Genomic DNA, 19,868 nt, shown 5'->3' with positions numbered 1-19,868 from the left:
ACATCACATGCTATGACCCTCTTTTTTTTTTAAAAAGAGGGTCATCAATCTCTTTCAGTATATGCAAGTATGCAATATCTATCTGATGAGCAGTGCTTGGCAGTAACTAAGGGATATCTCCTCATGGTGTGTGAGGAGATAATCTAATTACATGGTCATATACATTAATATATAACAAGTACACAGGTAAGTAGGTATAAGGATCTGGGAACAAGATTTTAAATCTTATATAAAGCCATCTCCTTTGAGATGTAATTACAAAATAGAAGTACTTTAACATACAGTTAGTTAATATACATAAATTGTTAAAATTAACAGATTGTGATAACACTGACCATTGTATGTGATGAACCAAACAGCATCAGGTATACAAAGGTCGTTGTGGTAAAATAAACTGTTTTACCATTGTCAGTCTTTAATGCCAAATAAGCATTAACTGTTTTGTAGAATCTGAACTTGTCAAATATCACCATCCTAATGGCCCTATACCTTTTGTTTACTGAGAAGATGACTTGTAAGATTTATGCACTGTGGACCAGATGTGACCTTGAAAATATGGCAAGGTCATTCACATGAACAAGCAATCATGCACCCTGAATGCTTTAGTTATTCAGAAGAAGTCTTTTTTTTGTGTGTGTTTTTAAGACAAATGACCCCTGTGACCTTGAATATGGGAGAAGGTCATTCATTTGAACAAAGTTGGTAGCCGTTCATCCCAGCATGCTTCTTGTCAAATAGCATCACCCTGGACCTTTTGATTATACAATAGAAGTCGTTTAAAGGTTTTTAAGACAATTGACTCCTGTGACTTTGAATATGAGTGAAGGTCAATCATTTGAACAAATTTGGTAGCCCTTCATCCCAGCATGCTACTGGTCAAATATCATCACCTGGACCTATTGGTAATTCAGAAGAAGTTGTTTGGAAGTTCAAAAATATTTTACCCCCCTGTGACCTTGAATATGGGTGAAGGTCATTTATTTGAACAAACTTGTTAGTGCTTCATCCCAGCATGTTATTGGCCAAATATCATCATCCCTGTCCTTCTGGTTTTTCAGAAGTTGTTTAAAAATTTCAACATATTTGACCCCTGTGACCTTGAATATAGGCGAAGGTCATTCATTTGAACAAACTTGGTAGAGCTTCATCCCAGCATGATATTGGCCGAATACCATCAATCCCTGTCCTTCTGGTTTTTCAGAAGAAGTTGTTTAAAGATTTCAACATATTTGACCCTGTAACCTTGACTACATGTATAAGTGAAGGTCACTCATTTTAACAAACTTGGTAGCCCTTCATACCAGCATGCTACTGGCCGAATACCATCAATCTAGGCCTCTTAGTTATTCAGAGTTGTTTAAAGATTTAAACATATTTGACTTNTCATCAAACTGATGGAGCCCTCGTATATAAAGAAGAAGAAGAAGAACTTGGTAGAGCTTCATCCCAGCATGATATTGGCCAAATATCATCATCCCTGTCCTTCTTGTTTTTCAGAAGAAGTTGTTTAAAGATTTCAACATATTTGACCCTGTAACCTTGACTACATGTATAAGTGAAGGTCATTCATTTTAACAAACTTGGTAGCCCTTCATCCCAGCATGCTACTGGCCGAATACCATCAATCTAGGCCATTTAGTTATTCAAAGTTGTTTAAAGATTTCAACATATTTGACCCCTGTGACCTTGAATATAGGCAAAGGTCATTCATTTGAACAATTTGGTAGCACTTAATCCCAACATCCTACTGGCTAAATATCATCATCCTGGGCCTCTTGGTTATTTAAAGATTTCAACATATTTGACCCTTGTGACCTTGAATATAGGCCAAGGTCATTCATTTGAACAAATTTGGTAGTGGTTCTGCCCAGCATGTAAATGGCCAAATATCATCAGCCTGGGCATTCAGGTTATTCAGATGAAGTTGTTTAAGGTTTTTAACATATTTGACCCCTCTGACCTTGAAAATGGGCAAAGGTCATTAATTTGAACAAACTTGGTAGCCCTTTATCCCAACATGCTACTGGCTAAATATCATTAGCCTTGGCCTCTTGGTTATTCAGGAGAAGCTGTTTAAGTAAAAATGAGACTTAGGCAAGTCTACTAGTTCGGAACTTTACCCAGAAAGCTTCCGAATGTCATTCAGGGAATCCTACTTTCGTTTTCGCGTAGCACATATACATGTATATATATAAATAGACAGGTGCGACGTTCAGTTTTTTTATTAACCTTGGACATTTTACAGATGTTATCCTCTTCCAAAATCAAATATGACCACAGAAAATGTTGGTAACAGCTAATAAAAAATGACAATTCACCGTATGATTCACATGTTTAAAATAAATGATCTTTTTTTTCACGACGGAGTTTGACGCAAACCAATGTTACAGTCTCCTAGGTAATAGCTTAAATTAGGCTGCGAAAAGTTACAACCGACATTGAAAAAACATTCGTGCTAGTTCAAATGTGAACGATGCACAAACCTTAAAATTCTGTGTTGACAAATACATGACCTTACCTGATAATGTCAAGAATAGTCAACAAACCTTTCCCGGTATTGTCTATATATGATATCGCCGAAGTCTGTGTCTACCAAATACAACACCTATGAAAATGTATTCATCCGCTTTGAATTAAAAAGCGCCCATTCATAACTATTTCAAATATGACAAGAATATAACATAACATAAAATAAAACGGGATTGCACATTATTTTTGTCATTTGACATTATAAAAGTAAATTATGGACTATTTGTTTAAGCGGATTATTAAGCAATTCGCTCACTAACAACAAAAGGTATCGTGTTCTGATTGGGACTTTCGGTTTGCTATTTGACGGAGTGCGAAGTATGATAAGTGGAAGTAGTAGTTGGAAAAACCCGGTGCAAGGAATCACCACAACCGAAGCAACGGACCGAATCGGAACCGAAACCAATTTGTAGAAGAATTTGGCGAGGTTTTTCTTTTTTTCAGTTTTAGAACAGCGATTGTAATTGTTGCAAAATTCTTTCGTAATGTTAGGTAAGTGTAAAAGGATTGGGTTTTGAACACTTACTATATATTTACGTTTCGTAAAACGGAGTGCGTGTTGTGATCATCGGCTCCATATTGTTTACCTGGTGTATTCCCGTTTGGGATTCCCTTCCGTACAGTATTATATTTAGACGTTTCTGATTGGTTAATATTTTTGGGATATGTTACCTTACTACGCTCAGGTATGGGTCAGTTACAGTGTCGAGTTCAAATACTACATTGCACGTGCATGTCTCGAATTTAGGTCAAAACGGCCTCACTGTAAAAACGGCCCTACTTATTAAATCGTGTTATACAATTTGATTGGATTTTAAATTTATTAAGTTAGCAACCTGTAACAGATAAAGTTAAGAAGTACATGTAGTTATTATTTTTATAAATTTAAAAAAAAATGCTAAGTATAACCACGGACTTAGATAACATTTATTTATATCTATTCTAATTCCGTGGTATAACTGGACGTTTATATATATGAACTCTCAGCTTAATTGCTGCCTTCGGCTGTCTTTAGCCGAGGGGACTAATGGTTTTATATAATAGCTATATTTTCAATTATAGTATATCAGTTCTATCTTCTTGTAATATGATGTATATGTACATGTAACTGTTCTGTTTCACTGTGTCTTGATAAAGGAGCGGATCGTTCCGAAAATTTGACAGCCTTAACTTGTCCACACTGTTGGAATTACTTCCTTGCCCCATATATGAACATTGATGTATATTTAAATAAATTGCTAAGTACAAGTGGGACGTACATTATATATATATAAACATTGATATATATTTAAATAAATTGCTAAGTATAACCACGGACTATCTAATTCCGTGGTATAACGGGACGTGTATATATGAACATTGATGTGTATTTAAAAATAAATTGCTAAGTACAAAGGGACGTATATATATGAACACCATCCAAGCTGAAAATTCTCGATCGATGATGGGTCTTGGTCGTCCGGAGGCCTCAGTCACCACAATCCCGCTAACTCCCCCCTCCACAACCCGAAAATTATCACCCAACGACTTTTATAAATCAATAATATTTATAAAACATTCTCAAAGAAGTCCAAAATAAAACACCAACATTGTTTTTTTGTCTTTTCGTCAGTATGTTTTTTCTTTATTTCGTTCCTTACTATATATCGTTTTTTCGTCTTTTCGTTATTTCGTTTTTTGTTTTTTTAACCTCACCTGGTCCGAAGGACCATGGATAGCTTATGCCATACCGCAGCGTACGTCGTCCATCCGTCCGTCCGTCCGTCCGTCCGTCCGTCTGTCCGTCAATTTTCCTTTAATACGCTACTTGTCCTGAACGGCCAAGTAGATTTTTTCCTAAATTTGGTCTGGAGCATCCTTAGGCCAAGGGGACTCAATTTTGTATAAATGGTGGGTGTGGCCCCCCTTGGGGCAGATGGGCGGGGCCGAATAGGGGAAATTGGTAAAACCTTCAAAATCCTTCTCCTACCGTAGGGATAAAGGGAGTTTATCCTAATTTAGTCTGGAGCATCCTTGGGCCAAGGGGACTCAATTTTGTATAAATGATGGGTGTGTCCCCCCTTGGGGCAGAGGGCCGGGGCCGAATAGGGGAAATAGAGGTAAAACCTTCAAAATCCTTCTCCTACCCTAGGGATTAAGGAATTTTATCCTTATTAAGTCTGGAGCATCCTTGGGCCAAGGGGACTCAGTTTTGTATAAACCGTGGGTTTGGCCCCCCAAGGGCCTGAGGGGCGGGGCCCAATAGGGGAACATAGAAAATTATTCTTTAAAATCCTTCTACTTCTGTAGGAATGACAGGAGATGGTCCATATTTGGTATTGAGCATCCTTGGGTTAAGGGAAACCAATTTTGTATAAACGGTGGGTTGGCCCCCTTGGGGGCTGAGGGGCTGGGACCTATATGGGAAATATAGCAAATTCTTAAAAATCCTTCCTCTTCTGTAGGAATGACAGGATTTATTCCATATTTAGTCTGAAGCATCCTTGGGCGAAGGGGAACCAATTTTTTTTAAACGGGGGGTCGGGCCCCCCGGGGGCTTGGGGGGGGGGGCCCAATAGGGGAAACATAGCATTTTTTTTTTTTATAATCCTTCTTCTTCTGTAGGAATAAAAGGATTTGTTCCATATTTGGTCTGAAGCATCCTTGGGGGAAGGGGTACTAATTTTGTATAATCCATGGGTCTGACCCCCCAGGGGCCCGAGGGTAGGGGCCCAATAGGGGAAACATAGCATTTTTTTTTTTTTTAAAATCCTTCTTCTACCAAGGGATTAAGGGATTTTATCCTAATTTAGTCTGGAGCATCATTGGACCAAGGGGACTCAATTTTGTATAAGCAGTGAGTGTGGTCTCCCAGGGGGCGGACGGGCGGGGCCCCAATAGGAAATAGAGGTAAAACCTTTAAAATCCTTCTTCTACCATCGGGATTAAGGGATTTTATCCTTATTTAGTCATGAGCATCCTTGGGCCAAGGGGTCTCAATTTTGTATAAACGGAGGGTATGACCCCCCTAGGGGCATAGGGTCGGGGCTCTGTTTGAAGTTTGTTCTCGCTATATCTCAAGTACTGGATGGATCTTTCTGAAATTTCATTTGTACTTACAGCACCTACCATGGAGTGCTATATCTTAACTTCATACCAATTATCTTAAACATATTCAGGTGAGCGATACAGGCCCTCTGGGCCTCTTGTTCGGTTTTTTCGTCTTTTTGTTTGATGACATATATAAGTCACCATAGATAACACTGCCGCACACTAAACGTTTCGTTGATGCTGGTCTCATGGTTGGAAGTCTCATTCAAATTCAAATGATATGTGAAGATTTTGCTATACATCCATCCAAATTACACCCTCTGACCAATCCTGTAGTTTTAATTGACCCACTCTGAGGTACTCTGTTAAAACAACAAAAACCCTCATCCCATATCTAAGTTATTATTGGTTATTATTATAACTTTTTTTAATGCTATTTAATAAAAAATAAATAAAAATATTTTCTCTAAATAATTAAATTAAATACTGAGGCAGAAAACACTGTCATTGCAAAGGTATTTTAGACTGAGGAGGGTTAACTATTAACATAATTATAATATTTTTATCTGTACATGTATATATCTTTATTTCTTGAAAGTGCATGCAACTTTATTAACTAATATCAAGTTATGTATTTGTATTATGCACTTGTAGTACTTGCAGTTCTATATACTATATACTATATATAGGGTCGGGCCGTTTTCACTAGGGCCGTTACTGCAGTGAGGCTGTTTTAACCGGATACGCATTTGAAGGCATACAATTCAATTTGGCTATCTAGATCTGTGTATGACGATCGACTGACACCGGATATAGCTAGTACCGAAGCGGGCATGGAAGCTAGGCGCAGACAAGTCACAGGATATTTTCCGATTATTCTGGTATTTTCTGGTAGTGTAGAGACAAATAAAGGAGCACAACAGTTATACAATGAACTATGATGTATGTGATGCAGACGATTTGTAAACTATTTCATGCGATCTTAAGCTATTGGTAAAAAATGACTACAAAGTACTGGTACAAAATCATTTACAAAGAAAGAAGAAGAGATAACTGTTAAAGTATGACATATACGATGATGAAATGGGCGTCATTGGCATATGTAGATGAGACCGGGATAAACATATAATGGTCATACATCTAAATGTAGTCATTATGATGTAATTGACTTAAATGTTTTTTCGTCTCTGTACGGCGAATAGTTGTTGATACATTTTCAAGTGTACGGCAGCTAGCATGTTACATTTTGTAACAGTACCGCGAATAGCTATACTAACATAACCATGCAAGCATTTGTACTAGCTACGTTTTTTTTATGTTGTTATACCATAATTGGAGTAACATACCAATGATGTTGCTTTGTAACACTTTTGAATGATATCGTAAGGGAAGGGATAAAGAATGTCGAAAGTCTAATGAATGTCAAGTTAAATGATGATAAGGATTACCCATTTTTCACATGCTATAATTACACAACATCAGCTGTGACCTTGACAATAGCGATGTATTTTTGGAAATTTAGCTGTGACATCGACAATAGGGGTGGAGAGTTGGAACTTTATATGTGACCTTGACAATAAGGATGTATAATTGGAACTTAAGCTGTGACCTTGATAATAGGGGTGGAGGATTAGAACTTACATTAAGCTGTGACCTTGACAATAGAGTGGGACAGTTGGAACTTAAGATGTGACCTTGACAATAGAGTGGGACAGTTGGAACTTATGTAGAAGGTGACATACTCTTTCCCTTTCACAACGTTAATATAAAAGGGGGATGGGTTACACAAGAAATTGTAATGATGATGTAGAGAAAATCCTAGATTTGCCATAAACATAAACGATATTTAAGTTGATATATCCTCAATTTATTCACAGTTATCTGTAAACAGCAAAGTGGTAAAGGCAATAAAGAAGTCTGAAAGTGTTAAATATGTATACCTTTAACAGGCAATGGGAAAACTCAGTTTTATTCCTACTCAAGATTTTAAAGTCTATTCTAACTTTATTTCCATCAACTTTTAATAAGCACTTTTAAATTATGGTCTGAAACTCTTGTTTTATATTTGTTACTTTAAAAAAAAAAGTCTGCAACCCTAATATTTTGGGGGCTGAAAAACAGACACACAACTATCATTTTAGCCAACAGCACAGGTAGACTAGTGGTTATCACACTGACTTACCTGAACAACTGTATTGAGTGCATTGTTTTTTCTTGTAATCTTTGGTGGTATACAACTTACATACGAGAAGGTGCATGCATTTTACACTGTAGGAGATTTACGGTAATCGGGGGAACGTTAGTTTAAGTTTAGCTTTAACAAAATATATCGCATTTAGGCAAAGTGTTCACTTGAAGTCTGTATACTATATGACCTACAAATTTATTCGCCGTACACCAGTTATTTTGAAAATTCCTATTCGCCGTACAATGTTTTTTCTATTCGCCGTACACTTCGCTGAAATTAGTTATACAAATATCTAAAGAAAGAAGCACAATATAGAGGGACTCCATGTATTATCATGACTATATAACTATCAGAAATCATCTTAGCATATAAATGTATATAATCCACTGGCAAATGTCAGGTCAAGACAATATTTGCTGTTGCGAATGAAGATTTAGTGGTACTAGGCAGACTGTTTTTGTAAATAATTTGCAACTACATCAAAAAATTCATGCCACCTGTTTCAGAAATGAATTACGTCTATGCTTGACTGTCGTGCCTCTTTTATTTGTCTCTACACTACCAGAAAATACAAGAAATATCAGAAAACTTAACGTGATTTGTCAACGACCAGATTCCATGCCGCCTCTCGGTACTAGCTATATCCAGTGTCAGTCATACAGTGTAGCTGGGTGATTTGGTATTGTAAATCAGTCTGGCAGAGGGTTACATGTAGCTGACCGGGTCGTCTTCTCCCTTCTTCCGGGCAGGTATGTAGGAGTGTATTTCGGCCTTAAACCTCAAAATTATTCCGGGCAGGTATGTAGGAGTGTATATCGGCCTTAGACCTCAAAATTATCCCGGGCTGGGTGGTATTTCCCCATTGTAGGCATGTTTTGGTAGAATTATCTAAGCGTTTATTTGGATGGTTATTTTCCCGCTGAAGGCACGTTGTAATATACTATCAGGGTGTGTTTAAACTTATTCCCCGGGGTTGGATACTGGGTGGACATTTTCGAGAGGACATGATGTTAAACGGATATACTATTTTTAGTATGGGCTGGTCGAGTGGTTGACGAATATACTGTTTTTAGTATGGGCCGGTCGAGTGGTTGACGTATATACTGTTTTTAGTATGGGCTGGGCGAGTGGTTGACGTATATAATGTTTTTAGTATGGGCTGGTCGAGTGGTTGACGTATATAATGTTTTTAGTATGGGCTGGTCGAGTGGTTGACGAATATACTGTTTTTAGTATGGGCCGGTCGAGTTGTTGACGTATATACTGTTTTTGGTATGGCCCGGTCGAGTGGTTGACGTTCTGTAGCATTGTGCATAACTATTTATCATGTTTCATCTAATTTACTTCACTGTTTCATTTTGTACAAAACAAGAGATCCCAGAGGGATCTTGGCGCCCACCTTTGTACTATCTTCATTAGTTCTTTGTCAGTTCAATCTTTTCTCTTCTTTCCTCTAATCTGTTTGATCGAGTCATGTTAACAGTAAATGCATCTTGAGGTAACTTTTTATCTAAACTTAATACTGATGTGTATGAAAGCCAACCTTCAAAGTGAGTTTGTCATTTCACATATTTACTAGTACAGTACTTAATGTGAAAGAAATAGAATCGATCATTGCAATATGACAAAGATCTGTTTAGTTCTTCTTTTAATCCATTTTGTTTTTATGATTAGTCTCAATAAAATGCCCTGGACAGCTCAGGACCAAGGGGAACCTACATATAAAATTTGAAAGAGATCCTTCTGGCACTTCTTGAGAAATAGCGATAACAAACTTTCATTATCAAAATCCAAGATGGCTGCCTGTCGGCCATGTTGTTTATCCGATCAGTCTCAAAAGTTGCCCTGCACAGCTAAGGACCAAGGGGAACCTACATATAAAATTTGAGAAAGAACCCTCTGGTACTTCTGGAGAAAGACTGATAACAAGAATTGTTTAAGGACGGATGACGGACAACGGACGGCGGACGACGGACCACGGACCACGGACGCAGTGTGATTTGAATAGCCCACCATCAGATGATAGTGGGCTAATAAATTGTAGAACTTTATAAAACGTACGCGTGTTGTCATTCATTAACCTGTAGCCAGCTGACGTTAAGTCGAGACAGAACCAAAGAGTTGACGAACGAAAATTACTATAGGAGGACGAATTTTTACCGGTAAGTATAGTAAATATTGTTTATTAATTATTTTAAATGATAACCATATTGTATACAAGGAATTTTTTGGTTTTCAAACCATATACACCTTGTCCGAAGGACAGCTATTGTCATATCAATTGTGGCTTCCTTTCGTTATTTGTCGTACGTCGTCTTGTCGTACGTCGTCTTATCATCCATCGTCCGTCCCATCAACAACTTTTTTTCAAACGGCTTCTTAATCTTCATACTACTGATTGGAATTTTACTTAATTTGAATGGAAGCATCCCCACTTATAGGTAGTGGAGAATCAAAATTGTACAAATGGAGGGGCTGACCCCCAGGGGGCTGAAGTGTGGGGCCATAATGAGGTAGTTTGGCAATACATGTATTGCTTTTAGCGACTTCTTCTCTCTGACTGAACTTAAGAGAATTAGGATCACAGATGATTATTGTTAGAAGCATCCTTAATTAGATGCTGGGTATTTAATAAAAGGGTACAGATGAAGGGACTGTCACCCCAGGGGGCAGAGGGGCAAGGTCTAACAGTGGTAATTGGCAATTTTTCTTCAAGCAACTTCTTATCAGAAATAAAGAGGGGATTTATCAACTATATTTGGTTGGTGTTCAAAGCATTATTAGATGGTGGGGATTAATAAATGTACAAATGAAGGACTGCACCCTCCAAGGAGCCAAAAGGGGGTAAATTAGCCCTATTGTTTTAAGGGATTTCTTTTCTGAAACTAAGACAAAGATATCAATCATACATGTATTTGGTTGAAATTAAGCATCCTTATAATTGGTGACTGAGTATTTAAAATTGTACCAGTTTAAGGGCTGACCCCCAGATCTGAGGGGCAGGGCAAAAAAGGATTTTTTAACTTTGACATTATCAAGATTCCCACCCTATAACCATGTATACTGAGCATCAAGAAACAAATACAATCATGATAATAAATAAGAATTGGGGTCATAATTTCTGAGCTATGACTTTGAAACAGTTGAGATCCCCCCCCCCCCCCCCCCCCCTATTAGGATTGATCCTTGGGTCTGGCCCTAACCCTAAGTACTTAATTCTTGGGTCCTAACTTTGAAATGTTTGAGATCCCAAACCCATAGCCATCAATACAGTTGTTGAACATAAAGATCCAGGTGAGGAATACAGGCCCCATGAGCCTCTTGTTATTTTTTACAGCATGTCAGTCAATGGAAGCTCACCTGACTCTACCTGACTATATATGCCCCTTAACATATGCTTGAACTTTTCAATACAAGGTACATTGTTACATTCTTTATTTCTTTGTACAGGATTTTGACTGGGTCGATTGTCGGCGAGCAGGTAGCCAGATCAATGGATAGAACATCCATCTAGAGCTCAGAGTACATACAATAGCCTTAATTATGGACCCCCCCCCCACTATATANCCCCCCCACACACACTATATATTGACAGACGATGCTAGTACCTGTGCCTGTAGGGTCCTAGGTTCGAACCCAGGTCTGACCGCTGCATTCTTTCTTCTCCATGAAATTATGATACAGAAATTGTCAACAATTGTGTATTTAGTATGCTTGGATTTCGATCAATTTCCAACTTGGAAGTTTCATGAAAAAGCAGGCTTCTCTGTAGAAAAAAAATTGTTGACAGATGTTCCCCATATGATAATATTTCCTGTCAAAAGTAAAACGTTTGTGAAAGTGATGACAAATAAGTAAGCACAGACATAAAGTCATCAAATGAAAGTGTTTTAAATGACAACAAAATATTTGGAATAGTATACTCACATTTAATGTAAAGCAAACAATTCATAAAAACCCATTGTCGGGACATTAAGCTTTTGACGACGACGGACGAAGACGGATAGCAATAGGTCACTTGAGCTAAAGCTCAGGTGACCTAAAAAAACATTAACCTTATTAATTTACAACAATTATGAAACAATTTTTTACAACTTATATTAGTCACTCTTGTTGGCCCGGATGTTAGCCTGAATGTTAGTCCTATTGAGGGAGGAAATTGGAATCCCCGGAGAAAACCCACGTGGTCCGGCAGGTGACCCCATACCTTTTCACGTCCGATTGGGGAATCACACCTAGGCCGCCTTGGTGAAAGGTAAGTGCGCTATCGACTGCGCCATCCGACCACCAAATAATAATTTGAGGTTCTTATATACTGTTTTATCACAACCTAGTTCCTAGGTCGTCTCAAAGCAGCTTAGTCATGATTAAAAAAGTGTACTAGATTAAGAAAAAATGTCTAACTATTTTTGAAAGCAACAGTTTATATAACTTAACTGTTAATAGTAGCACTCTTACTGAATACATAGTAGATACAAAAATTCCAAAAATTCCAAAAAACATCGGACTTAAAGTTAAACATCAATATACCGGTATGTGTATTATGCTACACAATTCATAACAATGTATCTTACCCCTGACATGACAACTACACTGCATATTAAACAAATACCAGTCTTTTTATCTTTTTTATCATTACTGCTCTTACTGTTGTCTTGGCGGCAAGAATTTTTCAGTCAATGTTTTCATAAATGTAGGCAGGAGGAAGTCCATCAAAACTATGAGTACAACGAAAAGCATCAGTGGTCCCATCAGAGATTTCCCGATGATATCCATCTTCCTGTCACAAATATTGGTCAGATGGTCATCATGAAATCCATTTGGACTCCGTGACCTATGTTGGTCATAGGTTGTACAAATGCTCAGCAGGTCCTTGCTGGAGATGGAAGGGGCTAGGCATACATTGACGAAAAGGGCAATAATGATTCCTTTGATTGCATAAGTCACAAGCAGGACATGTACAGGTGGGGATGTTTGAGGCCTGATGGGCTGGTCTGGTACAGGTCTAGCTTCTGGTTGTGGTGGAGCTTCAGGAATGGTCTCTGGCTCCCTAGCGGGCTTACGCGTCTTCTCCACGTCGGTATATATTTCGTGTCCAGCTTGTACCTCATACACCGGGTCCAGGATCTGCAAAAGAGTTTAATAATAAGTCGCTACTTTGATTCAGGAGTCACAAATCCTGAGGATTAATGTTTACACAGGTAACAGACAGCACTTGTATAAAATATTAACAGTACTTCAGCTCAGTTTGATAATTCTTAGACAACAATTATTGTAATCTTGGATTCTAAAGTGACCCAATAAACAGCAACATTTTAAGAAGTTTCTTGGTCAATATGGCTGATCAAGAGGACTCCTCTGAGAAGGCCTGATGGGGCAATAAGAAGAATTGTGTTTTCCATCCAAAGGAAAATCAAAACGTTTTTGAGAACCATCTTGGCAGGCAACACAGCATGAAGGACTTACAAATGTAGCCAACTCCTGAAACCTGTATTTCAACGCGAGGTCAAGGTCAAAGGTCAAACTGAGGTGGTTGTGTTGCCAGGCTTGCTAAATAATTCTGTTTAAGTCACAAATGGGGCAGTGGAAAGAATACAAGATAATTAAAAACAGTTATATCCTACCTGTCTGAGGAATTTCAGGGCAGGAACATCAATTTTTGGCAGATACGTTTCCAGGCGTTCATCAGCTTCATCCACGTCACTACAGTAATTAGACAGTCGGGCGTAACGCTGTTTGGCACCAACCAAACCCAAACATTCAAGGAATTGTTTCTCTCTATCCTTGAACTCCGATGATTCAAGATCAACTCCATCAATTTTGGTCAAAATTCCAAAGACTGGGATTGCTGTGGAAATATGAAGGTTAAACAATAAGTTGTTGTTGTTGCTGGAGTAACTAGGGTCAATAGTGGGGAAATAGATTGGAATGGGGGGTTAACTAGGGTCAATGGTAGGGAAACAGATGGGGGTTGGGAAAACTAGCGTCAATGAAAAGGAAATCAACGGGGGTGGGGGTAACTAGGGTCAATGGTTGGGAAATGGATGGGGGTAATGTAACTAGGGTTAATGGTAGGGAAATGGATGGGTATGAGGAGTTAGGGTGCTTTCATATACCACAGGTGATGTGAAATCCAAATTTTTAAGAAATATTGCCATAACATTTGTGTAATGGGATCAGAAAAAGAGCAACAGAAAACTATAAGTTATAGAGATGGGGTGTCACTTTACCGATGGGAGGAGGGATTGCTTTCTTCATAAAGGTGTTTTGGCCATAAAACCAACAAATCTGTTGCTAACAAACTTACTCATTTTTCCTTTTCCGGCTTTAGCTCCAACAGGATTGGCAGCTGACATGATACATCTAATGAGATTTTCTGGAATGGTCTGTCTCGCTGAGGCCACAACAATGATTCTGTCAACCTTGAGTAACTCAAGATTCTGCGAGTATTTCTTCCTAAGTCCCATCATACCTGTCCGTTCATACTCTTCCTGGGCTGCCTACATGTAGCCAACCAAAATAACAAGAGCAACTGGATATTAAGCAATCATGGCCAAAGACTCTCAATGAAAGTAGTATAGCAAATAAGATATAAATGATAGGGCCAATTCCCTAGGCCAATCCTGCCACTATATGTGTATCAAAATGTTCATGCTCAGTTTAAACATATTTTTATTGCCTTGAAAATGACAAAAAGGATTGGGTACAAGTTCTTACAACTTAATTAAGCCCTCTCCTAACTTAAATACATTTTGCATACATATTGGCTGTCTTGACATGTACATTTCATTTTATTTGATTTTAATTTAAGTTGAATTAACAAAATAGGTTGTTGACGACTGTTTCTCTGTACCCCGACCTACTCATAAGAGAGTTAACCGAGGTTTTCACACAGATAAAGAAAATATATTCTTCGAACATGATGTAATAGTTGTAATTAAGATTACTAGATTAGCGGTTTGTATCCTTAATGTACTTACACACATAGGTAAAGGTTTTACTGTTTTGTTCGAAAGTGAGATCATGATTTCCCCGGAGAAGTGTGTTTATGTCTGTTTTGAGGATCTCTGGAAGATTTAAGTTCCTAAGATTTCTTACCAGGTGATTTCTTACAGTTGAGTAATTTGGACATGTATAGAAATAGTGATGTACATTTTCTACTGCCCCACATAAACATAAAGGGCTATTGCTGAGGTTAACTCTATAAAGGTCATATTGTACAGTGCTGCATTCGTTCCTAAGTCTAGCGTGTAAAATTGTAAATTTTCTATCTCCTACTGTTAAAAAATTTGGAATAGAATCAATATCATGTTTTAAACAGTTTTTAAATGCAACAAGAGAATGGGTTGACTTTATCCAGGAGTTGAGGGAATTCCATTGTGTTACAGATGAAGGTATAAATGATTTTCTAAAAAGTTCTGTCCTACATCGTGGGATAGTGAAATCGTCTTGGTTACGAGTAGCATATGTTGATGTTTCAGAACGGAAACTATAGGAAGGAGTTCTACCAGATAATTTGGTGTCATATTATTTTTTCTTTTGAAAAGGGTTGATAGCTTAATATGTTTATGACTTTCGGATAAAAGTTCCCATCCTGTCTCAAAGTAAAGTGATTCTCTTGATGTGTCTACAGGTAGGCCAGTATAACTACTCGAGCTGCAAGTAACTGAACTTTCTCAAGATTTTCAGAGTCTTGTTGAGAACACCCATCCCAGACAAACAATGCGTACTCCAATAAGGGACGAATATTTTATAAAGAACAGATAAAGAATATCTAGACACTGAATATTTAGGTTTTTTGAGTAATACTATTTTTTTGTATGCTGACTTGGCAATACAGTCAATATGGTATGACCATCTGCCATCACTGGAGAAATAAAGACCTAGATGTTTATGATGTTGAACGAATGGTAAAGGAATGTTTTGAAATACAATATCAGGTAATGTAGTATTTCGTCTTTTTGAAATAAAGATCATATTTGGTTTTTCTGCATTGAATTTCATTAACCATTTCTTTGACCAATTTTCCAAAATAGATAAATCATGATTTATACAAGTTTCTATCTCTCCAGTGGTTGCAGATGATTTACCCAAGGATATGTGTCATCAGCGAATAATCTGCTTATACTTATCATATTTTCAGCAACATCATTTACATATATAAGAAATAAGAGAGGTCCCAGTACTGACCCCTGGGGCACTCCTGCTGAAAGGTTAAGTGAGTTTGATTGACAGGATCTATAAACAACTCTTTGTTTTATATCTAATAAGTAACTTTTTAACCAATTCAAAATATTACCTGTTACACCATATTTTTCTAATTTGTACACCAATCCCCTATGCCATACCCTATCAAAGGCTTTGGATAGATCACAAAAGACTTAACAACAGTCTTGTTGGTTGTCCAGAGCAGAGACAATACTATGGTAGATTTCAAAAAGTTGGAATACAGTGGAGTGGCCTGGTAAGAACCCTGATTGGTATTTGTAAAATAAATTATTGGTGTGAAAGAAGTTATAAATACTCTTAAAAACTAAACGTTCCAACACCTTACTGATACAACTAATTAGCAGAGATATTGTTCTATAGTTTGAAACCATACTGGGATTATCTTTCTTAAATAAAGGTACAACATTTGCTAATTTCCATGTACTAGGGAAGCAGTTTTCTGAAAGAGATCTGTTAAAGAGGATACACAAAGGTTTACAGACAGAGGAAGCTGTATTTTTTAGCATCCTATTATTAATTGAGTCTGGACCAACAGCTTTATCTATATCAAGAGCTTTTAAAACATCTTCAACCTCATTCTGATCTATATGAATATCTGTAAGAGAGAAAGTTGGTTGTGGAAACGGATTTAGAACAGTATTAGGTTCTTCTATTGTTGATATTGATACAAAAAATTTGTTTAGAGCATTAACCTTATCAGAGTCCAAGTATGAGATCGATGATCAGCTGACATCAGTATTTGTGGATACTGGAGGAATTTCTGATGATGAAGATGATGACTTGTGTGATATAAACTGTTTAAACAATTTCCAGTAAAGTTTCTGGTTGTTGATAGATGCATCGGTAATTTTACACTCTATATTATTATAATAGTTTGAAATAGCAAGTTTTTTCATATTACACACTTTGTTCCGTGCTGCTTTGTACATATTATAAAATCTGGAGGTATGAGTAGATTTGGGTTTTTGTCTTAATTTGTCTCGGAGACGAATTTGACTTCTTAATGCTGAATCGAACCAAGGTTTGTCTCTTGGATGAATAGTAATTTGTTTGTGAGGTATACATTGTTCTATAAGTTTCATTAAAGTTTGTGTAAATATGAAACAAGCTTCATCCATGCTCAGTAATTGTATATATTATAATAGGGCGGGGATCTCAAAGGTTTCCATGTTGGTACACAAGGACAGAGTCCCAAAGGGTGTGGGCAGACCCAAGGGTCAATTATAATACATGTACCATGACTGTATTCATTCATTTATGCCCAGCAATTGTAAATATGTCTATAAAGATGGGGATCTCAATAGGCCCATCATACCTGTTTGTGTGTACTCTGCCTGGGCTGCCTATACACAACCAAAATAATGATAGGGCCAATTCCCTAGGCTAATCCTGCCAGTTCATGTGTATCAAAATGTTCATACTCAGTAATTGTATATATTACAAGAGGCCCAGAGGGCCTGTATCGTTCACCTAGATATCTAAGCAATCATGGCAAAATATTCTCCATATAAGATCCACGGGAATGTGCCAGACCCCAAGGCCAATCCTTGTAGCATGTCTGTATTAGATTTTTCATGCCCAGCAATTTTATGTATGGTTATAGGGTGGGGATCTCAACTGTTTCCAAGCTGTGACTCAGAAACTAGGTCCATAGGTTGTGGCCAGACCCTATGATCAATTCTAATATCATGACTGCATTCGTCTCTTTTTGCCCAGCATTTCCCCAGCACCTAGGGATGCTTCCAGTCAAATATAGTTGATATCCTCTCTTAGTTCCAGAGAAGAAGTCGCTTGAAGCAAAAAAATATAGCCAAATTGCCTGCTTTTGGCTCCGCCCCCAGCCCCCTTTGGGTCAGCCCCACCATTTGTACAATTTTGAATCCCCTCCACCTAAGGATGCTTCCAAACAAATATGGTTGATATATATCGCTTAGTTCCAGAGAAGTCACTTACAGCAATATAGCCAAATTGTCTGCTTTTGGCCCCGCCCCTCAGCCCCCTGGGGGGTCAGCCGACCATTTGTACAATTTGGAATCCCCACCACCTAAGGATGCTTCCAGTCAAATATGGTTGATATCCATCATTCAGTTCCAGAGAAGAATTTGCTGAAAGCAATATAGCCAAATAACCCTATTTGGCCCCACCCCTCAGCCCCCTGGGGGGTTAGTCACACCATTTGTATAATTTTTAATCCCTGCCTCCCATGAATGCTTTTGATCAAATATGGTTGATATCCAGTGCATAGTTCTAGAGAAGTAGTTGTTTGTATCAATAAAGCCAAATTGCCCCCTTTTGGCCTCGCCCCTCAGCCCCCTGGGAGGTCAGCCCCACCATTTGTACAATTTTGAATCCCGACCAACTAGGGATGCTTCCAAACAAATATGGTTGATATCCATCTCTTAGTTCCAGAGAAGAAGTCGCTTAAAGCATTATAGCCAAATTGCACCTTTTTGGCCCCGCCCCTCAGCTCGCCCTCTGGGGGTTCAGCCCCACCATTTGTACAATTTTGAATCCCCACCACCTAGGGATGCTTCCAGTCCAATATGGTTGATATTCATCTCTAAGTTCCAGAGGAGAAGTCGCTTAAATCAATATGGCCATATTACCCCTTTTTGACTCCACCCCTCAGCCCCCTGGGAGGTTAGCCCCTCCACTTCTACAATTTTGATTCATTTAGTTTCAGAGAAGACATTTTAGGCAACATGGTCAAATTACTCCCTTTTGGTAGGCCTCTAGCCCCTCATGGGGGGTCAACCCCTCTGTTTGTACAATTCTGAATCCCGACCACTTAACAACTCGTGATGGAGAGATAACTCGAACACTGACAGGTCAGTAAGGGCCCCGTCTTGTGGCAATATATCCCCCATAATCTTCAAAAAGCAAGCTGCCCATATAGCTGAGCTTGACGTTTGACATTTGGACTTAAAAAAGAATCGCAAGGAAGCAAAATATACATTTTACATGTTCTATGATGTGAGTCTTGTTTTCTTCCACCTCCATATTTGCTGGGCTAACAGAAATGTAAATACCGGTGCAATACTCATTTGTTAGCTTTGATTTGTTTTATTTCACCGTATATACCTCCTACATCAACAGCCAGGGTCAAAATCAGAGAAACACTTTGTCTTTGACCTTTGGACCAAAATGACCTTGACCATTAACCTAGTGACCCTGAACTTTGGTCAGTTGACTTATTCTTTAATTCCGACCAACTTTGCTTCTTGATATCATAACAAAATGTTCATCAGTGAAAAATACAAAAATTGACCTTGACCCTTTGGACCCCGTAACCTGGACCTAAGGTCAGTTGACTCTGTGTTAAGTTCTGAACAACATTGCTTCATAATGTCATAACAAAATTTTCATCAGGGAAAAGGTACAAAATTTAACCTTGACCTTTGACCTAATGACCTTGACCTTTGGTCAGTTGACACCTTGTTTACTTCTGATCAACTTTGCTTCATCATGTCATAACAAAATGTTTATCAGTGAAAAGATGCAAATTTGACCTTGACCTTTGAATCTAATGACCTTGACCTCGACTTTATACCTCGGTGTGTCTCTTTGTTTGATTCCGAACAACTTTGCTTCATAATGTCATAGCGAAATGTTCACCAGTGAAAAGCTACAAAATTTGACCTTGAACCCTGACCTTGACCTTTGGTCAGTTGACTCCTTGTTTAATTCTGATCAACTTTGCTTCATAATGTCATAACAAAATGTTCATCAGTGAAAAGATGCAAATTTGACCTTGACATTTGAATTTAATGACCTTGACCTTTGACCTCAACTTTTTACCTCAGTGTGTCTCTTTGTTTAATTCCGAACAACTTTGCTTCATAATGTCATAGCGAAATGTTCACCAGTGAAAAGCTACAAAATTTGACCTTGA

At 38.1% G+C, this 19,868-nt stretch overlaps 2 protein-coding genes across 4 annotated transcripts in view; both read right to left on the bottom strand.

Annotated features, from left to right (window-relative positions):
• The window catches only part of LOC110461014, a 15,937-nt gene extending 12,640 nt beyond the window's left edge, over positions 1 to 3,297 (bottom strand). Inside the window, exon 1 of one of the 3 annotated variants that reach the window (XM_021514280.1) lies at positions 3,056 to 3,297. The gene's annotated coding sequence lies outside the window, so the exon portion shown is untranslated. Of the gene's footprint in view, positions 1 to 2,518; positions 2,768 to 3,055 lie in introns of those variants that run through there. The other 2 variants (XM_021514281.1, XM_021514279.1) reach the window with 2 other exon arrangements.
• Positions 3,298 to 12,232: 8,935 nt separating this feature from the next.
• Positions 12,233 to 19,868, bottom strand: part of LOC110461013 — an 18,525-nt gene continuing 10,889 nt past the window's right edge. The window contains exons 4-6 of the mRNA XM_021514277.1: positions 14,055 to 14,247; positions 13,372 to 13,595; positions 12,233 to 12,874 (exon numbers count right to left, since the gene is read on the bottom strand). Of these exons, the coding sequence (XP_021369952.1) occupies positions 12,392 to 12,874; positions 13,372 to 13,595; positions 14,055 to 14,247 (900 nt within the window). The 3' untranslated portion in view covers positions 12,233 to 12,391. The remainder of the gene's footprint in view (positions 12,875 to 13,371; positions 13,596 to 14,054; positions 14,248 to 19,868) is intronic.

This window comes from Mizuhopecten yessoensis, unplaced genomic scaffold, assembly GCF_002113885.1.
Source record: "Mizuhopecten yessoensis strain PY_sf001 unplaced genomic scaffold, ASM211388v2 scaffold10533, whole genome shotgun sequence".
Classification (NCBI taxonomy): Eukaryota; Metazoa; Mollusca; class Bivalvia; order Pectinida; family Pectinidae; genus Mizuhopecten; species Mizuhopecten yessoensis.
The sequence above is the reverse complement of the archived record's forward strand: the minus strand, read 5'-3'. Positions and strand labels throughout refer to the sequence as shown.